The sequence below is a fragment of the Aspergillus caelatus genome, assembly GCF_009193585.1.
Source record: "Aspergillus caelatus strain CBS 763.97 unplaced genomic scaffold BDV27scaffold_21, whole genome shotgun sequence".
Classification (NCBI taxonomy): Eukaryota; Fungi; Ascomycota; class Eurotiomycetes; order Eurotiales; family Aspergillaceae; genus Aspergillus; species Aspergillus caelatus.
The window spans coordinates 67745-89311 of record NW_022475284.1 but is presented as its reverse complement, the minus strand read 5'-3'; the positions used below and the strand labels follow the sequence as shown (position 1 = coordinate 89311).

Here is a 21567-nt window from a genome sequence, read left to right as displayed (position 1 = left end):
CTTGCCCAGACGTGGGACCTGCATTGTAACGTGAATGACTTTTGCGGCTGAAAGTGTCAATTCCTACGACAGACTGCCCCTGGTGGTCCCCTCCCGGCCTTTGCCATCTCTCGATTCCGGCCGGCAAAGGGAGGTTGAGCTGCCCAATGTTACTCTGGGGCCTTCTCCTACTCTATCCTAACCCGGACCTCCGATATCCGTCTCCTAGGACACAACCACTAGATTCGTCGTTTTGCGCTTGGTCCCTCCGTCTGGTCCTCGGAGACCCGTGACTTCCAAGAATTCTCTTGATATCAAGTATGGAACCACTCCACGGTATCATTGAGACGTACCACAGAGTACACCATTCATTCCCCAGCAAACGCTAAACCATGCGCAAAGGCTCTCCAACATGGCCTTCGCGACGAATAAGCGCAATCATCTCGAGTACCTTAACGTTCTCGTCTAGCCAGAATCCCGTATTCATCCCAAGGACTTCTGTGGTTCCCAGGGAGAATGATCATGCCCTCATACCGACAGATTCGGGAATTAGACTCCCCTCCGGAATGACGTCTGTATCCCAGCAGAGGATCTACATGGATGGGAACAGAGAGCCTTCCTCACTTAGACATCAAGCAGGGAAAGAGGGCATACTGAGCATGGTTGGAAATTATGGAATGGACCGGTAGCGTTTCAGTTACAGTCCAGGAGAATGTTGCGAGCAGACGTTCCAAGGGTTGATCTGCTATGGAGCCACCAACCAACTGCATCCCCGTCGTCGTCGTCAGTCAGTCAGTCAGTCAGTCAGTCAACGGATCACACAGGCTGGTGGCTCATTCCTCTCAGAAGGTATGGAGGGGGAAGGCCAGGACCGGACATTCACCCTCGAAGTTGAGCATCGCAAGCACCTCGTCCACAACATAAATAGGCCCCAAACCCCAGCTCTCTGGATGATTTTTTCTTCATCAGCTCAAACACTCTCTTCTAAATCATCAGTTCTCAAAGTCTCTTCTCAGTTTCACCACAAACTATCAAAGCTTCTTACCATCAAGATGTACGCCACCACCATTGTCAACTTCTTCATGCTTGCCGTCGCGGCATCTGCTGCTGCCACCGCCAAAGCGGCCGACTCCAAGGCCTTGCAGAAGGCTGCCGAGGGCAAGTGTGACATTGGCAACATTGCCTGCTGCAACTCTGTGCACGATGAGAAGGATGAGACTCTCATCAGCTTGCTGAAGGAGGGTCTCATCCACAACTTGGTCGGCAATGAGGATTCTCCTTGTGCCAAGGCCAGCCTCATCGATGAGCTGGGCCTCCTTTGTGAGTTGTCCCCCGCAGCCTGGATCCGCCTCGAGCCTATGAACTAATACAATGATTTCCAGCTCTGATCAAGCACACCAACGAAGGACCCGTTTGCAAGAACGTCATCGCTTGCTGCCCCGGTGGCACTGTAAGTTTCTTCAACCGTTCTTTTAGAGGACAAAATCAAGTAATCCATCACTAACATGGGTCCCCCAACACAGTGCGTTGCCATTGACGGTTCCGCGGAGAAGGAGAAGTCCAAGCGGGACGACTACGACTACGAGAACAAGGGCCACAAGGGCCACAAGAACGAGAAGGAGGACAAGAAGGAAGACAAGAAGGAAGACAAGAAGGACAAGGAGAACAAGCACGAGAAGGACGACAAGCACGAGAAGGGCCGCAAGGAACATGGCCGCTACTAAACGGCTTTCCTTCGGGCGGCTTTTCCAGCATGTCTCATGCTCGATGGCCTTTACGACACTTCCCCAAGTCAACAGGGGGATAATGGATTGTTAACAAAGTCTACTGTTGTGCCAATTTAGACGGGCGACTTGGTGGTTAGACATCTGATAGCCACTTGGGCCTTTTTGTCGCTCGTTCAGCTAACTTTCGATGGCGCGCTCTTGTTTTAGACATTATCTGCTTTAATTCTATCAGTCACTCGTTTACCAATCAAATACACTGGACTTTTATTATCAATTGCTACGGTTCCTTTTATCTACCGTAATATCCAAAACGTCTTGTATAACCCTGTTCCAGTAGTATGTTGCTGATACCTCCCATCACATACGTTGGGGATTGACATAGTAAGATGATCAGATTTCAGCCAATCTACCGTTGGACTGTTTTAAACCACATAATCATCATGCCTAATCAGATTGTTAATATACCGAATAACCCAGTTGCGGACAGTCAGGATAATACCACCCTTTTTCAAGCAACAGCGACTAGTAAATGAAGGCGGCAATGTGTACTCTAGTCCTTCTACGGAGATTGATTGATTATAGATAAGGCTCGGATTCTACCTAGAGGTACAATAAGATAAAAATGCGCTACATCTACTATAGGCGACATCTAGTGGCCAATACTCTTGTAAAAGATATATAGATTCATTAGATACTCGAAACATATATATACTACGGAGGGGCAAGATCATCATGAAGAAGAAAGAGGAATACAACAATAAAAAAAAATAAAAAAAATCTCATGGCTTGAATAGTAGCTTGCGTAACCAGGATATGCCTAAGTTCTTCCTTACGCACGGCGCAATAGCACGCCCACGATACAGCGTCCAGGTACGCGGTAACCAGGCCACAGTTATCAACAAAAACTAAGACTCGCTTCTTAAGCTATATTTCGTCTCTCTCTTAGGAGAGCAGGTTTACAGTGTCATGTCCGCCACACTGGATACATTCGAGTCTATTTTTCAAATGGCTTATCTGTCAGTCATTCCCTCCCTGCCAAGTGGCAGTGCTTGAGGCTGGGCTTGCACTACTGATGGTATCCTTTTCCTTATCCTTATCCTTTTCCTTTTCCTTTTCCTGCTTCTTCTTCCTACATTCTTTTCTCCTTTATTCCTCTTTCTTTCTTCTCTTCCTTTTAGCTTTTCAAACTAACTTCTCTGATAGGGTACCTAGGTCTACGAATGCCATTTCCCTTCCGACATGGAACGTACAAGCAGAATCTACAAAGACGATTACTTTCCTTCAATTGCCTTTTGTAAAGCACGACGACAACAATGACGACAACTGTGCAACAGAAGACGTCGAAACAAAGACTACGCCGCGAGTGCTACCGGGTAAGATGAATCTGCCCGATGAAAGTGGAACAGGTCGCGACATTGCAGATCCTGGACAAGGAGCATGATTGTCTTCCATTTATCCTGCAGCTACTGTCCTTTTTTCAAATGAGGATAACATGCCCCAAACCTAATATTCGATCTTCTAGACCGTATCGCTGGTGGGATACTGTACCAAGAAAAAATATACTCTGGTATAATTTGTCTAGGGCATGTTCGGGTCTGTGAAATGATTGGTACAAATCCTGGAGTAGTGCAATATGGATATTCATTGCAAGGCGAAGATGGGGTCATTTCGAATGACCAGGATTCCTGGCACCTTCTGCCAAATACCCCTTTCTTAGGATAGGAAAAATATTATCTGGGGGGTTAGTATCTTTATCTTGGCTGTGGTGCTCAGAAATCATTCATGAGTGTCAGTAGTGACGTTGGACCTGTTCTCCCCTTGTACGGGTTGGGACGGAGGCCCAAGTCCTGGATCAACTAGACGGATATAAGGAGTTATTGTGACCACCATGTATGAGGAGAGATGCAGTATGGATCCGTCTCTTTGCTTCGACGCACGCTCGGGATTTGAACCCCGCAGGTCTCAGGCCTTCAAGCCTGTTTGATTTGTTTCAGCAACGCAATAAAACAAGTTAGAACATCATAACAAGCATCTAGGCTTATTTGCAAGGTAGCTGCATCATTCATAAACTCTATATCTCGTAGTTTGTAGTTTCTTTTTTCCACCTCCGTTCAACCGGACTAGGATCTCACTTGGCTGTGGATCATCACGAATCCTGCAGGAAGCTGCTGACTGCCAATAAACCAATCTCTAGAGACTTGTTGAGCTGGACAGTAAGGCCATCGGTATTTGATAAGCCTAAATAGATTATAGACTGGCTGATCTGGGGGTCTGGGGCTGACCTGCCCCGGTTTGATGCTAAGCTTTCCATTCCGTTCGGCCGGATTGGACTACGTTGATCTATATCGGAATGGTGTTATAGCTCAATGTTGGGCTTTACAGCCAGTGAGTACAGCATTTAAATACCGTTCCAAGTGGCTAGTCACAGTTCTTAAATTATTGTCTCTTGCTTGTTCAATCCAGTCCTCTCCGTATAAAACCATGGCCGACCATAAAGCGGGCAGCGAACCAGATCTCAATCACAGAAGAGCATCTCCGTCCCAAGAAGGAACAGCAATGTCAGCATTAACGACAATTCCTACCTCAATCACTCTGTCAACGGAGCAGTTCGAGAAATTGTACCTCACCCCACTGAGGCACCGACAGCCCGCGTTCACCCAAACATTTGGAAACCCTACTCCGCTGTGCGTAACCGATCTACTTTTGTTTGCTCCTAATCTCGAATACTCAGATGAGATGTATAGAGCCCTGGGTGGCTTCGTGGTAACCACGACACCACTATCCTGTTGCTTGATGGCCTGGCGAGGTGCTGGTGGGAATGGAATTGCATTCACGTAGGATTGACTATTCGTCTGAATTCAAGGGTACATACTTTCTTTACACTAACAAACTAACACACCCTCAGCGGACCCATCATCTTCCTCGGCGGAACGTTGCTGGTTATCACCAGTATCTTGGAGTTTATCCTAGGGAATACATTCCCCTGCGTTGTGTTTGGCACTATCGGTAATACTCTCCAAGTCTTATACGAAATACCAGCCCCACACTCATTAGTTATTTAACTGACCTCATCCACACAGGAGGATTCTGGTTCGCCTTCGGAGCAACCCAAACCCCAGCTTTCAATGCCGCCGGTAAAACAACATCTTACTCCTCCATCTACCATTCAGAATGAGAATAACCATCAACAGCCCCATACTCCACCTCAACGACGAATACAATAGAAGGCCTCCATAGCCCCGAATTCCTCAATACATACGGTACACTCTCTCCCTCCCACTTTCCCTCTCAGTAACACACCACCACCTAACAAAAAAAAACCCTAAATCAACCAGCGTTCCTCTTCGTCTCAATGGCCATCCTAGTCACCATCTACATGATCTGTGCCACCCGCACAAACGCAGTCTATGTCCTCATCTTCGCCGCCCTCATCGTCGTTTTCGTCTGTCTAGCCGCCGCATACTGGCGTCTAGCGAACGGGGATGCTATTATTGGGAATCGTCTGATTGTTGTATGTTTTCCTTTTCCTTTTTTTTCTTTTTTTTTTCTTTTTTTTTTCCTTGTCCCTTCTTCCTTACCCCTCCTTTGTTTGATCACATATGGACTGATTATCAATCGCTAAATAATAATAATAATAATAATAATAATAGGGAGCCGGGGCTGCGTTGTTCGTAGCTAGTCTCTTAGGGTTCTATTTGCTCGTTGTGCAATTGTTTGAGGCTTTGGGGTTTCCGGTTAATCTGCCTGTGGGGGATTTGAGTGGGTTTTGGGGTAGGGGGAGGTATGTTGGTTTTTTATATATATATTTCTTTTTTTTATCATATCATATCTTATTTTATTTTGTTTCATTTTGTTAAGGTGTACTGCTGATATTGTTTGTGTTTACAGGGATGGTGAACGAGATGTAGAAATGGTCGGTGATGTTGGGGGAAAGGTGTGATGTGATGGGGTCGACATCTATTGGGATTGGGAGCTGTGCTTATCAAATCAATTGTTATTGAAGTTATTTTATATAAGACTCTTTATATAGAGGACAGTTAGTTATAAGTTTGAAATAGACCATAGCCAAAGATATATTAAAAACAATATAATGATGAATAGAAAGGAGTAGGCAAACCTAACTCACTGACTTAATCTAGCCACAAGGTCGATACTTATGTCAGAAGAACTAGGAAAACAAATTTGACTAGACTGCACAGTATAATATCAAATTATAAACACAGGGAAATAGAGCCATACAACTAGTATTATAGATTACAGTTGCGGCACGGAGTCCAGACCGGAATTTTACACATAGTGCCAAGAGGGCAGTTCCATATAGAATAGTAGACAATAGTTCACTACGCTAGTCATAGGCAGCGTTTACAATTCTGATAAGATAACAAGTACAAAAAGTACAATTCAATTGGTAAAAGAGCTGCTGGATGAGGTCGTCGTTTGTCACAAAATCAGAAGACTGTCCACCCGGACATCACTAATGTACTCCGTACATGCATGATAAATCGTCCTTTCCATGAAGAGAATATGAATCTCACGCCGAAGACGCAACACCGACCGTGCCAAATTCTGTCCGTGCAGAATTGCATAAGCCCACCGGAAACGACAGAACTCCGTTATCATGGTAGAATGCTTCAACAGACAACGCTGAGATGACCAATGCCCAGGGAAAAACCGTCACCAGCAAAGCAAAACGCCGTGAACTCGCCCGTTATGCACATTTATGTGTCAACATACATCAGCAACAATTCAGAGGAAAGAAAAAAAAAAAAAAGAATATAGAGACAAAGAGCATGGCAATATAGACGTCTGTTATTGTATGGAATGCCGACAAAAGGAAGAAAGGATAGGGGTATCAAGAGTTTGAGGCACGAAAAGTATTATTAGTTAAGTGGATCATGACGGAAGGTGCAGTCGTTGCCTTTTCTGCATTTCCCTTCGGGCCAGTAACGACACGGAACCAATCCAACCTTGGGCTGTCGTACATGGTTAGCAACTGGTTTCCATCAACAGATATGTAGGTCTTGGGCAACTTACATGACTCTTATTGGGGCCATTCGGCTTGTTCCGCTTGAAATAACCATATCTGTCATCCTCTGAACCATCAAAGCCCGGACCATCACGCGTGCGTTTGCGTTCTGGGTCATCAAATTGACCAGGCATTTGGGATGGGTTCGGCCCAGATTGTTGGTTGGCCCCAGCAAACTGTGATATGAATGCAGCCAGATTCGGCGCAATAGCGGGTTGCGACGGTTGAACAGGGGGGATGACAGGCGGTGGTTGCTGCATCTGCTTTTGAGCATTGAGGACAGCAAGGATTTTCTGGAAGTCGAGGCCCTGTGTTGCAGGAGACTGGGTAGCGGCAGGAAATTGAGGCACCTGGAACTGTTGGGCTGGAGGCTGTGGCGGCTGTTGTGGCGGCTGTTGCTGACGGAACATGCTAATGGTGCGTTCCAGATCTGACATCGGTGGTGCTTGCGTTACGGGCGGAGGCGGAGGAGGTGGTGTTGACTGCTGCTGAGGCGCATTTTGTATGATTTTGAGCAGGTTCGAAATGTCAAACTGGTTGGATTGTGTGCTTGGTTGAGGTTGAGCTGGGGTTGGAGTTGGAGTTGGCTGGGGATTGATAGCGGAAAAGTACCGCTCCTGTCGAGCCTGTCACAATACAGTTAAGGTCGGATCTACAAAAGGGAATGGAAACATGAAAGGATGATGCTTACCTTAACGTGATCTGGGAGTTCTCCAAGGGCAACTGTTTCGGCTGCCGGCTCATCGTCACTAGGCGGGGGAGGTTCCTTTGGCGACGGGGGGACATCCGCCGCGGAAGTATAGAAAACCATAAGCGTCGTGGCTTCACGGTGCTCTTGTGCTGCCTTCTCAGCACTGGTCGGCTGCTGAGTGCCGGCGCGTTTGATGTTATTCCGAGAACGGTCCTCAGATGTGATGTCCGCAAAATCAATTTCTGTCTGAGTTAGTCTGGCATTCCTGGTGGGAGTCTGGGCCATGAGCTTACCTGAAGGCTCATAGTAATCACGCAAACTTTCTTCGCGCACCCCGCCGTCCTCTTCCTCGTCGTACTCATCCAAGTCTCTGTGAAGTTTAAGCACACTACCCTCTCCCTTGACATCACCAGCCTCCCGCTGCGCATGATCCCCGGGACCAAGTTCCTCGTCCGGATCATGCGTGAACAAGCGAACTTCAGTCAGAGACTCATCCGGCTTCCACGTGACTCGCAGCCTTCTTCTGGCTTCTTTGCGGAGTCGCTTCTTTCGCTCCTCTTCCGTCTCCGGTGGCTTGTCCTCGGCTGGCTCAGATGGAGGTGATTCTTTCTGCTTATTTAGATCTGCCATAATATCACCAAAAGAGAAGGTCGGCCTGGGAGGCGCGGGTTGGGAGTCTTTCTTTTCGGCCGGTGTGCTGCTCAAAATTAGCATCGAAGGATAAAGTTCAATCAACTAGACAGATCTGCTTACCTGGACTTTGCTGCGGCGGCGGCGGCCGCCGCTCTTTCTGCATTTGAAGTTCCTGGCCTCTTCGACGCCGACGACAAACTTCCGAATAGGTTAGTCGGCTTTGGAGCAATGATATTAGCCTTTGGACGTGAAGTAGCTGCCGCTGCTGGTTTGGCGGCCTCTTGGCCTGTTTCCTGGGGCCGCTTGGCCGGGACATTCACAGGGCCATTGGTTGGCTTCTGGTTACTCTTGAGATTTGACGTAACAACCATCCGCTTTGTGGCTGGTTGACCATTGGCCTCGGCATCTCGAGGCCTTTTGGATCCAGCTAGCTCCGTACGTTGACCATCGGCCAACGCAGCATTGGGGACGGTATTCACACCGGGAGATGCCTCTTTGGGCGCTGCTTTACTGCTCTCCTGTTTTCTCTTAGTGGAACTGGAAGCATTGTCCAAAATCTTCTGCGCAAGGTCTTTAGCTACTTGTCCGCCCTTTTTCACGAACCGAGGCAGTAGTTTAGCAACGTTAGTTTTTTGGAGCACATCTTCATCCATGGTCACAAATCGAGCAAGTAGCTGATGAAAACATGTTAGTGATCTTGCGAGGCCAACCTATCCAGCGCGCCAACTTACCTTGAGTAGGTTGAGAGTGAATGCCCCATCGATGTCAGAGGCTTGATGCCGATCGAGAAGGAACGAATACATGGCAGCCACCGCCATGGGGTGCTCTCCTAGCCTAAAGATTTGGGTTAGCGAACGGACATTGCACATGACATAAAACATGTATCGGCAACAAAATGTATGACACGGTGGCTTCGGAAGACGACTAGTGTGACAGGCCAATCTTTATCACTTGGAGTCCTAGCCTAGCGACTCTTCCACATAGGTGATTATGCGGCCATCCTATGATAGCCCAAAGGGAATTGTTCTTTAAAGAGAACCTTTTCCCTTTACTTCCTTTGTTGTTTAAGGACATGTAACTAGGTATGTACTGTCCTTGGGTGCAAGGTAGTTTCCACCCTTACTTATAAGCATTCTTTTTAAGAAGATATGCTGAAGTCCACACTAAGGAAATTACGCGGGAGAGGCTCTCAATTCGTTTCTGACTTCTATGGCCATGACAACGATATGCCAAGTTGTTAAGAGAAAGGAATAATGAAAGAGAAAGGACATACTTCTCGACGATCGTGGGGTGACCCTGATCCAGAGTGGTGCTAATAACCACATCCATTAGGCGCCGCTGAAGGACAACATCCTTCTTGATCTGGGCCGCTTTATCGTTTTCGCCCTTGTTTTCCGCCATCTTCATCGCTTGTGACTTCTCTTTCCACGTGTCCCTCACGGCTTTGACAACGTCTTTGAACGCAACCAATGCCCCTTTGACCTTGTCAGCATGAGGCCGCCTATTACGCGGCGACCATACGGCTCGAAGGGCATCGTATCGCGCAGCAGCTTCCGGTTCAATCGGACGAACAAGAGGAATGGGGGATGGCTCTTCTGGCGCCTCAATTTCCAGTTCTGAGTCAGAGGTATCGGTCTCGGATCCAGAAGAAGCGAACTTCCCATCCGGCTTCTTTGTCGACGCTTTAGCCGCGGATTTTTTGGTTACCTTTTTCAATGTAGTTTGTTTCTTTCCTGGTTTTGCCGAGGTATTTGGTAGGAGCTGTTGCTGGCCTGGTGGGGTCAGTACAGAGTGAACAGGCGTAACATCAAGACACGTACGATTTATTGGTATGACCACTTCAACGCCTGGAGCTTGTGTACCCGAGATACTCGGGCCGTTAGCAGTGGGTCTGTTCAGGATTGACGGCATTTGTAGGTCGTTCCGGAAGTAGTCGAATGTCCTAAAAGAAATAGTAAGTAAATGCAACTGTGGGCATAAGGAAACTAGACTTCTCGGACTTGATACTCACCTCTGGCTATCCTGACGTTCGAAGCCTGGTGGATTAACGTAGATGAAATTATTAAGGGAGGCATGCTGGTTGTTGGCTTGCTGAGGAGTGTTAAGAAACTGGGGATTGATAGTTTGATGCTCATGCACAGTTGGCGCCGAATCAGAGAATTCGTTTGTGTACTGCATTTGACCATGCTGTTATCCATTAGCTAGACCATTCATATAGCGAACCTTGTTTCGGACTGTCCTACCGAAGTCTCCTCCGTGAACCCTGTGGGCAGAGTGTATGAAACTATTGGGTTTTGGGCCGTATTAGACTGATAAGGAGCTGATTGAGACGGCTGAGGCTGAGAAGCTTGGGGGGTTGGCGTTTGAGAAAAGGTGTCGGGCAACGAGATGTGTTGAGCAGGGTAGTAGTTTCGAGGGAAGGTATACGGCTGATAAGATGGGTTATCCGACGCATTGAGCGGCTGCGACTCAAAGGGAACTTGCCCCTGTGAGTACTGGGGCACTTGACGATATTGTACAGGCATCGCGAATCCTTGTGGGGTGGACGGCATGATCTGTTGAGGATGCAAAGGATTGGATCGCCAATTTTGAGTGGATGAGGGATACAAGTTATGACCATGCTCCTGTTGAAGTGGCAAAGAACTGCGTGGCTGAGGTGTTTGAGCGAACACTGGAGAATCCCAGTTTATACCCATTGGTTGTGGCTGCTGTGGTTGTTGCGATTGCTGGAGCTGTTGTTGTGGAGGATGCGCATGCTGATGTGGGGGTTCCGGGTTCGCATACAGTGACTCCCAGTATTCCGGCGGCAATGAGCCCGGGTCTACTGGCGCATGAGGCAGACCGCGCATCAGGTTTTGCGGCGGCGACTGCTCCATGCTGCCGTTCATTCAGTTCTGTGCTACCCGAGGTTGATATCTTAGGATGTTGTCGCAGAGTTATTTGGTCAAAGTACTAAAGGAAAACAACCCAAATTGGTAGGTATAAGTCACATGCATCCACGTGCGTGACAGTCCAAATTAGGAAAGGTCTGGGACGCCCGCCGGTCTTCAGTTGGCGGGAAGCCTGCGAGTGGGGTCACCAATCTAAGTCGTTCTATTGGACAGAGCCTCGTGAGAAACGTTGGAACAGTGAATGTAAGCTGGTCTCACTGGTCCAATCCGAATTCTGTCAGCGCTGGAATATGCTGATTCGCTGAGTAGGGAAAGCGGTAAGATAAGGCAAAACCGAATTTCTCGCAAGTTGTAGCAAGTTGAAGCAATGCGTGTAATAAATGAATGTATGATCCGGACAGTGGCAAACTGACCTCCGATTTGCAAACGTTAAAGGGGTTTGGCAAGTTCTAAGGCCCTTGTCCTTGTATGTTTTTTTCCCCCTTTTCCTTTTCTTTCTGACCGTGCCAAAAAGACAAAGGGAGAAAAAAATAAAATAAAAAAAACAGTTATTTTGCCTGTTTGCCTGGGGGATATCTTAGTGACGGTATGCCGCGCAAGTCGCGTTCACGTTGTGTTGCGCGCCCAATCTTGCACCCTTTTTTTTTTTAGGAAAAGAACCGCTCTTGATGCACCAAGTAGGTCACCCTTCGAATACACCGACCAAGTACTCCGTATAGTAGACGTAAGATAAATTTTTGTCTTGTCTTTCCTTTTGAACCCCTTTCCTTTTTTCCAGATTCCTTTTTATCTTTGCTTTTCAATTTCCTTGCCGCCTTGTCACTCTCTGCACTGTTTTCGCAGATGACAATCCAGCCTGTACAACCTGTTCTTGTGGACCTTTTCTTCTCTTAAATATGTCTTAGAAGATGAAAAGAAAAGGCTCTCATACAAACAAGTACTCTGGACTGTAATTAAGCAGCATAGTCATTCGCTTTACGAGAAGGGTGGAAGGGAAGGGGGGGGGATGGATAGGTAGGTAATGGTGGTGGTGAGACTTGGGAAAAGCTCAGCTCGGTTGGGCGACTTTGCCTTTGGAGCCTTGGCTAGCCACGCTACGCCCGTTCAGTCTAGCGTTGGCGCACGTGATTATGCAGCCTGAGGCCGCAGGGTGGAGTTTGAGTTGTTTGTATACGTTTCCTTTCATGAAAGGGGGGGCAATCTGTACCTTATGAAGAGGGTAATTTAACCCCATCGGGACTAGCTCGATTACGTCAGCCTTCATCAGGCGGGAGCTTCTCTCACGGGATGCCAAGTGGAGAGAAAGAGGGTGTGTTCTGGATCGTTGGTTGCGAGTGGGTAATAACAACTGAATTGTCGCTCAACAGCTCGGTCTGGTCTGATCGACTGATATTGTTCTGCCTGCTTGGGTTCTGTCAGCTTCTTTATATGTCATGATTCTCGTTTAACCCAAGTAATTGCTCTGAATATCGTCCTGGGTGCAGACTATACTACTTTACTATGGCGTCGCACTCAATGTCTCTTCGTGACCGTCAGGTCGGTAGGTATCTGGTTTCCTCGTTTGCACATTCCTGGGTGGTGAGCGCATATTGATGATAACAACTGTTCAGTTTCCATTCAGAAGATTCTCAACCTAAACCACGATCCGCAGACCGAAGAGAGCCATCATGATACCTCCGCACAAGGCCTCATCTCGACCCCCATTCTGAACGAGGATGGCGACCCAATCTGGAAAGTCCTGGTGTTCGATAATATGGGACGGGACGTTATTAGTAGCGTACTCCGGGTCAATGACCTTCGGACATGGGGCGTTACTATTCATCTGTACGCGCTCCTATTATATCGACTGTTTAACATGTGAGGCTAACAACTTGTGCTAAGAAACATCAATTCCAATCGATACCCTATACCCGACGTCCCCGTCGTCTATCTTGTCGAACCTACTCAGGCCAACCTTGAAATGATCACCAACGACTTGGCTCGCGGACTCTATACACCAGCCTATGTGAACTTCCTATCGTCCGTGCCTCGGCCCCTGCTCGAAGATTTCGCTTCTCAAATAGCGACAACAGGGACGTCGGAGCATATTGCGCAAGTCTATGACCAATATCTCAACTTCATAGTCGCCGAACCAGACCTTTTTAGCTTGGGTTTAGGGCATGATGCCTACTGGAAGATAAATAGTGCGCAGACAAGCGATGAGGATCTAGACGCAATCATCGATAAGATTGTCAGCGGCCTATTCAGTGTTAGCGTCACTATGGGTATGTGTGGCCAGATGATGTGCTCGATCGTTAGTAACTGATTGGGAAACAAACAGGGGCGATTCCAATCATCCGATGCCCAAAAGGCGGAGCAGCAGAGCTCATAGCCACGAAACTCGATCGCAAACTCCGCGATCATATCCTTAATTCGAAGGACAATCTTTTCTCAACCAACAAGAAATCTACTCCTGGGGTTCCCTCATCACGACCTGTGCTGGTCATTGTCGACCGTAATGTGGACTTGGTTCCGATGCTTTCTCACTCGTGGACATACCAGTCGTTGGTGCAAGATGTTCTTCAGATGCGCCTCAACCGGATTACAATCGAGACGACCGATGAGGCAAATCCTGGCAAGGTGACCAAGAAAGCGTATGACCTGAACAGCAACGACTTCTTTTGGAAGCGCAATGCCGGAGCTCCATTTCCACAGGTGGCCGAGGACATCGACGCTGAGCTAACGAAGTACAAGGAGGACGCGAACGAAATCACAAAAAAGACTGGCGCGTCATCCATCGAGGATCTCCAAAACGACACCAGCAGCTCTGCGCAGCACCTGAAAGCTGCCATTACTCTACTTCCGGAGTTGCGGGAACGCAAATCCATTCTGGACATGCATATGAACATTGCAACTGCACTTCTTCAAGGCATCAAAGACCGCCAGCTCGACAACTTTTTCGAGCTTGAAGAAAATATCACGAAGCAATCTAAGGCGCAGATTATGGAACTGATCAATGACCCGGCAAAGGGGAGCGAGCCGACGGACAAGCTTCGGCTCTTCCTGATCTGGTTCTTAAGTACCGAGACCGAATTAAACCGTGCGGACATGAGTCAGTTCGAAGAAGCCCTCGCCCGTGTAGGCGTCCAGGACGTCAGCCCCATTGCCTACGTCAAACAAGTTCGCGAAGTGACTCGCATGACCATGATGACCACAGCCGCACCACAGCAACAATCCTCTGATCTATTCCGTGGCTTTTCATCACTCTCCAATCGCCTGACAGATCGCATCACATCCGGTGCGCTTGGTGCCAACTTTGACTCTCTGATTTCGGGTGTCAAAAATTTCCTCCCCGCAAACAAAGACTTGACCTTGACCAAGATTACCGAGTCACTTATGGACCCAGCCTCCGCCTCCAGCTCCGCCATTGCCAAAACCGAAAGCTACCTCTACTTCGACCCTCGCAGCGCTAATGCGCGTGGTGCCATGCCTCCCGCTTCTGCTTCCCGCAATGCCCAGTCGCCCGCTACTTCTGGGGCTCCCGGCCCAGGAACCGGCGCCAGCTTTGGTCAGCGCCGCCAGGCCTTCAACGAAGCGATCGTTTTCACCGTCGGAGGCGGCAGCATGGACGAATACGGAAACCTGCAGGATTGGGTCCGTCAGACCAGCGGACAGCCCGGCAGCGACGGTGCAGGGGCCGGCCGGGGGACTGCCTCTCAAGGCGCTCCCAGGCGGAGAGTTGTATATGGTAGTACGGATCTAATGAATGCTAATGAATTCCTTACGGAGTCGTTAGCTAGACTGGGCCATGAAAGCTGAAACGCAAGAAGCCTGAGACAACACCTGAACTTGAATGTAGCTTAAACAAATAGAATTTGTCTTGTGACATATATCTTTAATGCATCTTTAGGAACCCCTTACTACTTTGTGGTCACGGGGCAGGGAGACTCACATCGAATTTCTATCTAGTACTATGCACCTTTTTTACCCGGCGCTGCCTACTATTAGTATCAATGCGACCCTGACGCCCTCAGTCCAGGTTACCTCCCCTGGCATACCTGGAATGCTACCCGGTCCTGGGCAGGCATACAACACTATTCACATGCCATCCCGGACTTGATGCTTGCTAAGATCAACGTCGTATTTGCCGCACCATCACTCTTTCTTCTCTCAGTCCAGTTTCAAAAGAATGCGTCATACAGCTAGATCCTCGAATGGTATCTCACCAGGGTCCTCAGCCACGGAGTTGAGGGCAGGATACATCATGTGAATAAGTTTTTGTGACACCGCTTGGTTCCTCCAAAAATAGCAAACGTCGACCAGTCTCAGCAAACATATTGTCTCAGTGTTACTGAGGTGGTGCATTATACCCAAATGACTACAAACCGGTCTCTTAGGCCATGCAATGCATGCAAGCCAAACGGTAAGGGGCCAGCCCCAAAGTGAACCAAATTACCTATGGTGTTTTAAAATAATTAAATTGCTGACAGCTCTCCTGTAGAGTCACCCGTTTCCTCGTTTCTGGCACCCCTGCAAGGACTACAAAAAAATGACATTAAACCCGGAAGCCGGACAGCTAGGAATCCAATCACATTCCAGCACTGGAATGATCGACAGCAAATAATGTCCAGGATGCTGTGAAGAAAAAGGATATTCGGGAACTTAAAAAGCTTCCATGGAACCGGAAGCGCGTTGTGGGCCACAATCCCAATCTTTAACTGCTGGTTCCCGCCTTGATATTGTTCTCTTAGTATTGTCTGTCTGAACGGCGCCGACTTTGGGCTCGGCTACTGCCTAGTCTGATATGCTCACAACGTCATGACTAATCCATTGTCTAGAACAAGCTCCACTACATCGGACAGGTAGTATTGTACCCTCTGTCTCTGTTCAGCCGTATGGATATTGTCTGTTTCACGTGTTGTGTGGATGGTGCAACATCCGGTCTGTTCTAGCGACCAATACGATCGACGTTGAGGAACAATACAGTCGCTCCCATCATGTTCAAGTCCCTATACAGGAGCTGGACGTGTTGTTGTTCTAAAGCAGCTTCAAGCAGATTCGATTACTTGTTTCTCAGTTCCTCATATATGACACTCTTCACAACGTCCCACAGGATATTCTTCTTTACCTACCAATCCACATCCGGTCGCAACTATTCTATACATTCTTCGGCTCCTGTGAGCCTCTCACGGTGGTGGTCATCATGGACTCCAATTTTGATCCATACTCGCAGAACCTCACCTTCCACGCGGCGGACGGGACCCCGTTTCAAGTACCCGTGATGACGTTGGATGACTTTTACCAGTACTGTATCCAGATCTGCATCAACTATGGGGCTCAGTTTGGTGCTTCAGTCATCATTTTCATCGTCCTTTTGCTTCTGACTAGATCTGACAAGCGTGCTTCTTCGGTCTTTTTCCTCAACGGCGGTGCTTTGCTGCTCAATATGGGTCGGCTCCTCTGCCACATGATTTACTTCACGACCGATTTCGTGAAAGCCTACCAGTCTTTTTCCGGTGATTATTCTAGGGTACCCACTTCCGCGTACGCCAACTCGATCCTGGGGGTCATTCTTACATCTCTTCTCTTGGTCTGCATCGAGGTATCGCTTGTGCTCCAGGTCCAAGTCGTCTGTGCCAATCTCCGACGCCGGTATCGAACCGCTCTCCTCTGCGTGTCGATCTTGGTTGCCCTGATTCCGGTTGGATTTCGCCTGGGATACATGGTTGAAAATTGCAAGACAATTGTCGAAACTGATAACCCCTTGTCACTTTCTTGGCTGGAAAGCGCTACGAACATTGTCATCACTATTAGTATTTGCTTCTTTTGCAGTATCTTCATTACTAAGCTTGGATTTGCTATCCGTCAGCGAAGGAGACTAGGTGTCAGGGACTTTGGACCGATGAAGGTGGTATTTGTTATGGGTTGCCAGACCTTGACCATTCCAGGTATGTCCTTTGTATCTGTATTGGGACGATCCGCGTGCGAGAGCTAATCAATATAGCGGTGCTTTCGATTCTTCAATATGCGGTCTCGGTCCCCGAACTCAATTCGAACATTTTGACCCTGGTCACCATCTCTCTTCCGCTATCATCCATCTGGGCTGGTGTTTCCCTTACTCGCTCATCCTCCACCGAGGAATCCCCGTCTCGTGGAGCCTTGTGGAATCGCCTCACCGACTCAAACGGCACGAGGAGCAACCAGACATCGTCTACGGACACCGCCGTCGCCATGACCTATCCAAGTAACAAGTCGAGCACGGTCTGCTATGCGGATCAGAGCTCAGTCAGAAGACAACATGACCCAGAGCATGGGCATGGCATCTCTGTGGCGCACGATGTGTCGGTTCATAGTTGCCAAAAGCTGTAGAGTCGATCGGATGAAGGCGCCACGGAGGTCGTGTTTGTTTTGGACATTGAGCTCTGAGGGCCAAAGGGAATCTACTGATTGTCTTTGTATTAATACTATTTTCGCTTCAGCGCTCCATCATTTAGTGCTAGCTTAGGTGAAATCTTGTAATACGTTATCGTGACATTTCTTTGATGTTTGTAAATACATGGCGTCCTAAATAACTCTAAATAATTTAATTTATCTATTAATGTCACGGGGGGGTGTTCATTCTGCCAGTCATGCCAAGAACCCATGCGGGGAATGCGACCTGCGGAGTTTCCCCTTCCCACTTCAATGACACAACTTGATAGCACGCCATGCACTTCGTCTATCAGCTCCTTCGACATGGCTGCTGTGCCGCAGAGGACTCTTAACTGGTTATACAGTGTATTGATTCGGGTATATCCCATTGTCTTTCTCTTATCTTTCAATGCAAGGTACTGACCCAGCGCAGGATCATTACGATTCCCGACAGACCTATCAGGACCCCAATCGCACCTACTATGATGTGGCCTCCGTGCTTGCTCAGTATACTTCCCTGTCTCCACGAACCGAAGTCTACAGTCCGTGATATCCCCGGTCACCTGGCGTATATGGTCGGTTATTAATTGTGTCCAGCATACGAAAATGGTTTCTCGGCCCTCCTCCTGCAGCTCACTGGCACGGTCCCCGTCACATTTCGCGGCACGGTGTACAAGTTTCCCATATCATTATGGGTTCCCAATACTTACCCTCGAGAGCCGCCGATTGTTTATGTGACCCCAACCCAGGATATGGCTGTTCGAGTTGGCCAACATGTGACGTTGGAGGGAAGAGTGTATCATCATTACTTGGCACACTGGGCAGAGGCCTGGGAGGTTCGTTGATCCGCAAAACGTAACAAGCATGTTTGCTGATAGGATACTCCGATTAGAGATCAACTCTCGTCGATCTCGTATCTATACTCCGTGAGGTTTTTGCAAAGGAGCCACCGGTCCGATACAAGCAACAAGAGCTACCGCTACGCCCACAACAACAACCCGAGCCAACTCAAACACCACCTCCTCTACCTCCACTCCCAGCAGAACTCGGATTATCCGTGTCTCGCTCACCACTGAACCAGAATGTGCCTTCGCCAGCGACGGCAACTCAAGTGCCACCTCCCCCGCCTCCCAAACCTGGACAAGCCGCCTCCGCTGAACAACAGCAACCGATTCCAGCAGCGCAGCATAACTCTTCGTCACCTCTTCCTCCGCTGCCGCCAAAGGAACAGGATCCTCGGTGGCCACCTCGACGCCATGCGAGTACTAGCACCCCTACAGGTCGGCCATCACAGTATCCACCAGAACAAGGTGGCATCATGGAAGGCCCAACCCCGACGCATCGGCATCCTCAGCGGCAGCACGCCATGCCACACCCCATGCCAGCCTATGCACAAGGCCCCCTATCTTCCCAAGCTGACAACCGAGCACCGCCTGGCGCAATGCCGCAGCAGTTCCCCCGTGGGCCTCAGCAACAGCCACCCTATGGCATCCCTCAGCAAGTTTCTCCGCATCGCCCGACACACCACCAAGCAAATGGAGGATACCAGCAGATGCCACCGCCGCAAACGCCTCAACAGGCACCTCATCACGTTTTGCAGCAACCATCTTCAGCGAACCAACCGGCGACGAAGCCCAGGGCCGAAACCCCTGACCTTCTGACTTCCCCTTTTGAGGTTGAGCTTCCATCATTCGCCTCCGGACCTGCGCCACCAATTCCCCCCAATCCAGAAAAGGATGCACTGTTACACACTGTGTCGAAGGCATTGGCCGAGACACTGCAGACGAATGTGTCGCAAACCGAATCCGCGGCACGATCTCTACTGTCACAGTCGGACTCTTTGCACGCAGCGATCGCCACCTTACAAGGCGAGATCTCATCGTTAAATACCCTCAATTCAAGCCTCCAGTCCAACACCTCCATCCTGCAACAGTCCCTGCATCGCGCCGATGCCGTCATTGCCGATGCGCAAAGTCGCATATCGTCATCTGCTGCACAGTCGAGCTCGGATCCAGTGCCCTCCGGTCTTCCTCCGATTGACGAGGTCCTCGTCGCCCCAACCGTTGTGGGCAAGCAACTCTACGACTTGGTCGCAGAGGAACGCGGTATCCAGCAGGCCATCTACGCCCTACAAACCGCTCATGTCAAAGGTGTTATCGGGGTAGAAACATGGTCCCGGCACACGCGCGGGTTGGCGCGCGAGGCCTTCTTGAAGCGAGCTCTTATACGAAAAATCGGGAAGGGCATGGGTCTTGAGGAATACCAAATCTAAGATGGCTTGCTACGACGATTGAATCTTTTTTATATACCGTTAAGTAGAGAAACGTCGACGAAAACTATGAACGATATAAATGTACGTATACACGCCTGTTCTTTCTGGAGTCATTGTAGCTTTCCTCCTCTGGATGCTGCCGCTTTTCTGGGGACACTCGGGGGCTGGCAGTGAGCATTCAACCGACAATCATTTCAAAAGGAACCCAACAAAAAAAAGGTTTCACTAATTTCCCATGCAGTTTTTATCGCAGCCGGCCCTTCGTATTTGCCCCTATTAAAAGCTGCTACCACTCGTACGAACCTAGTATCGGTTTATTGTTCTGAAGAAACAACCATCACCATTCCCAGCAATGTATCAGCCATTTTTCACCATGCAGGGCAAGAATCCCATTGCAACGGTTACTCTAATTGAGGTACAGTCCAATGGAAGAAGCCCTCAGGGTCATATTCCTTCTTCAACGAAAGAATTTCCTCGGCGTGAGAGCCATAGCACTGACTCAGCGGGTCAACCCCGCGCTCAGAAGCAGAATATAGAGAGATATACGCAGTGGGAAGGATATTCCCACCGTCGGTCTTCAAGATCGCCTCCTCAATGTCACATGCCCATTGCTCGGCCTCCCCCTTACGGTCCTCCACCACTGCGAACCCAACGATCTCGAGCATGTAGTGTGGCTCTCTGGTAGCAAAGACGGAGTTATCTTTCGGCTTCGCAGAGGGACCTCTTAGCTGATGCATGGAGACCATGGTGCCTGGATCAGTCGGTAGCGTGGTTAGACTGCGTCCGATTGCCTCGGCGACTTCAGGTGTGACGCTGTACAGATTCAGTGTGCGACTGGATCCATATACACTTGACGGGACCATGGCTGTATTTCCGGTGAACCATTCGGGGATTGTAGTCTCCCCGACTGTGCTCATGAACACTGGTGCCAGGCTTGCGATCTGGTTGCTCCAGTGCTTGCCCTCTTCGATGTCATCGCCGCTCCAGGCGACAAGAACAGCGAAGACGCGTCCAGGAGGCGCGTTGAATACTGCTTGTTGGATGGTGAGCTGCTTAGGGATGCCGTTGCGCAGTAGCTTTTGGTATCCAGTGTTAAAATTGGTAAAAACTTTGCTGATATCCTGGGAATCAAAGAGAATCGCACCGGCCAGAAACTAGATGAGGTTCAGCACCTGTCATTTCACACGAGTGACAATGATAAATACTTACACTCTTGAGCGGATACACTTTAATAGTCAGATCAACAATAACACCGAACACACCTCCCGCCCCACGAATGCCCTTCAGGAGCTTCTCATCCGCCTGGATAATCTCCCCATCATGATTCACAATCGTCGCACCAAGAATCTGATCGACCCCGAGTCCCCAGTGTGACGAGAAGGGTCCATATCCTCCGTACATGGCCCACCCAACATAGCCAACGCACGGGATTGACCCAGTGGGTGTGGCGAGTCCTTCGCCCCACAGCTTTGTGCCGAGCTCTCCCTGAAGGATTCCTCCCTCTACTGTAGCCGATTGGCGATCTTCGGCTATCTGGACCCCGGTAAGCGCCCGAAGATCGATTACGAGGGCACCATCCACGAGAGCCCGGCCTTCCATATTATGGCCGCCTACCCGGATGGTGAATTGGATCCTCTGGGACTTGACGAATTGCACCAGTACCCTCACATCCTCTGCGTTTTGAGGATGGACGACGGCAAGTGGAGTGTCTGGACGAGCCAGATTCCATACCTTACACACAGTGGAGAACTCAGGCGACGAGGGTGATGTGTACTTAATGCTGGGATAGCCCAGGAGGAAGGCCTCCAAGCTAGCAAGCTGAGAGTCTGCCATAATTTTGCTTTTCAGACCTGTTTACTGGGATGTGAGCACTAAGACAGAGGAGAGATTCTATATATATATATATCTCAAAGGAAAGACAATCCTGTCACCTTGGTCTGTCTCCATCAAGCTCCTAA

The 21567-nt window shown here is 49.0% G+C and overlaps 8 protein-coding genes across 8 annotated transcripts; 6 read left to right on the top strand and 2 right to left on the bottom strand.

The window, feature by feature from the left end:
- The first annotated feature begins 158 nt into the window (after positions 1-158).
- On the top strand, positions 159-749 carry BDV27DRAFT_40018 (uncharacterized protein). Its single transcript, XM_032076540.1, has one exon. The coding sequence runs from the start codon at positions 372-374 to the stop codon at positions 666-668; it is 297 nt and encodes a 98-aa protein (XP_031931613.1). The 5' UTR covers positions 159-371; the 3' UTR covers positions 669-749.
- On the top strand, positions 750-1983 carry BDV27DRAFT_40019 (hydrophobin family protein). Its single transcript, XM_032076541.1, has 3 exons — positions 750-1299; positions 1362-1429; positions 1503-1983. The coding sequence occupies exons 1-3, from the start codon at positions 831-833 to the stop codon at positions 1701-1703; spliced, it is 738 nt and encodes a 245-aa protein (XP_031931612.1). The 5' UTR covers positions 750-830; the 3' UTR covers positions 1704-1983.
- A 2204-nt stretch (positions 1984-4187) lies between these two features.
- On the top strand, positions 4188-5646 carry BDV27DRAFT_153912 (GPR1/FUN34/YaaH-class plasma membrane protein; the record flags this gene model as incomplete). Its single annotated transcript, XM_032071872.1, has 7 exons — positions 4188-4540; positions 4612-4712; positions 4787-4840; positions 4898-4966; positions 5042-5217; positions 5357-5487; positions 5595-5646. 7 exons carry the CDS (start codon positions 4188-4190, stop codon positions 5644-5646), a joined length of 936 nt encoding a protein of 311 aa, XP_031931611.1.
- An 810-nt stretch (positions 5647-6456) lies between these two features.
- On the bottom strand, positions 6457-11408 carry BDV27DRAFT_39987 (uncharacterized protein). Its single transcript, XM_032076539.1, has 10 exons — positions 10300-11408; positions 10068-10243; positions 9877-9998; positions 9330-9828; positions 8788-8890; positions 8177-8730; positions 7717-8120; positions 7424-7665; positions 6741-7358; positions 6457-6679 (listed from the first exon to the last, which is right to left on the bottom strand). Exons 1-10 carry the CDS (start codon positions 10942-10944, stop codon positions 6587-6589), a joined length of 3456 nt encoding a protein of 1151 aa, XP_031931610.1. The 5' UTR covers positions 10945-11408; the 3' UTR covers positions 6457-6586.
- Positions 11409-12329: 921 nt separating this feature from the next.
- sly1 (syntaxin-binding protein) lies at positions 12330-14933 on the top strand. The gene is made up of 4 exons (XM_032076538.1): positions 12330-12487; positions 12558-12771; positions 12829-13211; positions 13268-14933. Exons 1-4 carry the CDS (start codon positions 12448-12450, stop codon positions 14743-14745), a joined length of 2115 nt encoding a protein of 704 aa, XP_031931609.1. The 5' UTR covers positions 12330-12447; the 3' UTR covers positions 14746-14933.
- A 915-nt stretch (positions 14934-15848) lies between these two features.
- Positions 15849-17438, top strand: preB (alpha-factor pheromone receptor STE2). The gene is made up of 2 exons (XM_032076537.1): positions 15849-16874; positions 16931-17438. Exons 1-2 carry the CDS (start codon positions 16130-16132, stop codon positions 17293-17295), a joined length of 1110 nt encoding a protein of 369 aa, XP_031931608.1. The 5' UTR covers positions 15849-16129; the 3' UTR covers positions 17296-17438.
- A 223-nt stretch (positions 17439-17661) lies between these two features.
- On the top strand, positions 17662-19609 carry BDV27DRAFT_141899 (putative endosomal sorting complex protein TSG101; the record flags this gene model as incomplete). Its single annotated transcript, XM_032069883.1, has 4 exons — positions 17662-17715; positions 17771-17879; positions 17935-18173; positions 18230-19609. 4 exons carry the CDS (start codon positions 17662-17664, stop codon positions 19607-19609), a joined length of 1782 nt encoding a protein of 593 aa, XP_031931607.1.
- Positions 19610-19678: 69 nt separating this feature from the next.
- Positions 19679-21445, bottom strand: BDV27DRAFT_122179 (FAD-binding oxidoreductase; the record flags this gene model as incomplete). Its single annotated transcript, XM_032065567.1, has 2 exons — positions 19679-20763; positions 20819-21445. The coding sequence occupies 2 exons, from the start codon at positions 21440-21442 to the stop codon at positions 20011-20013; spliced, it is 1377 nt and encodes a 458-aa protein (XP_031931606.1). The 3' UTR covers positions 19679-20010.
- Positions 21446-21567: the final 122 nt, after the last annotated feature.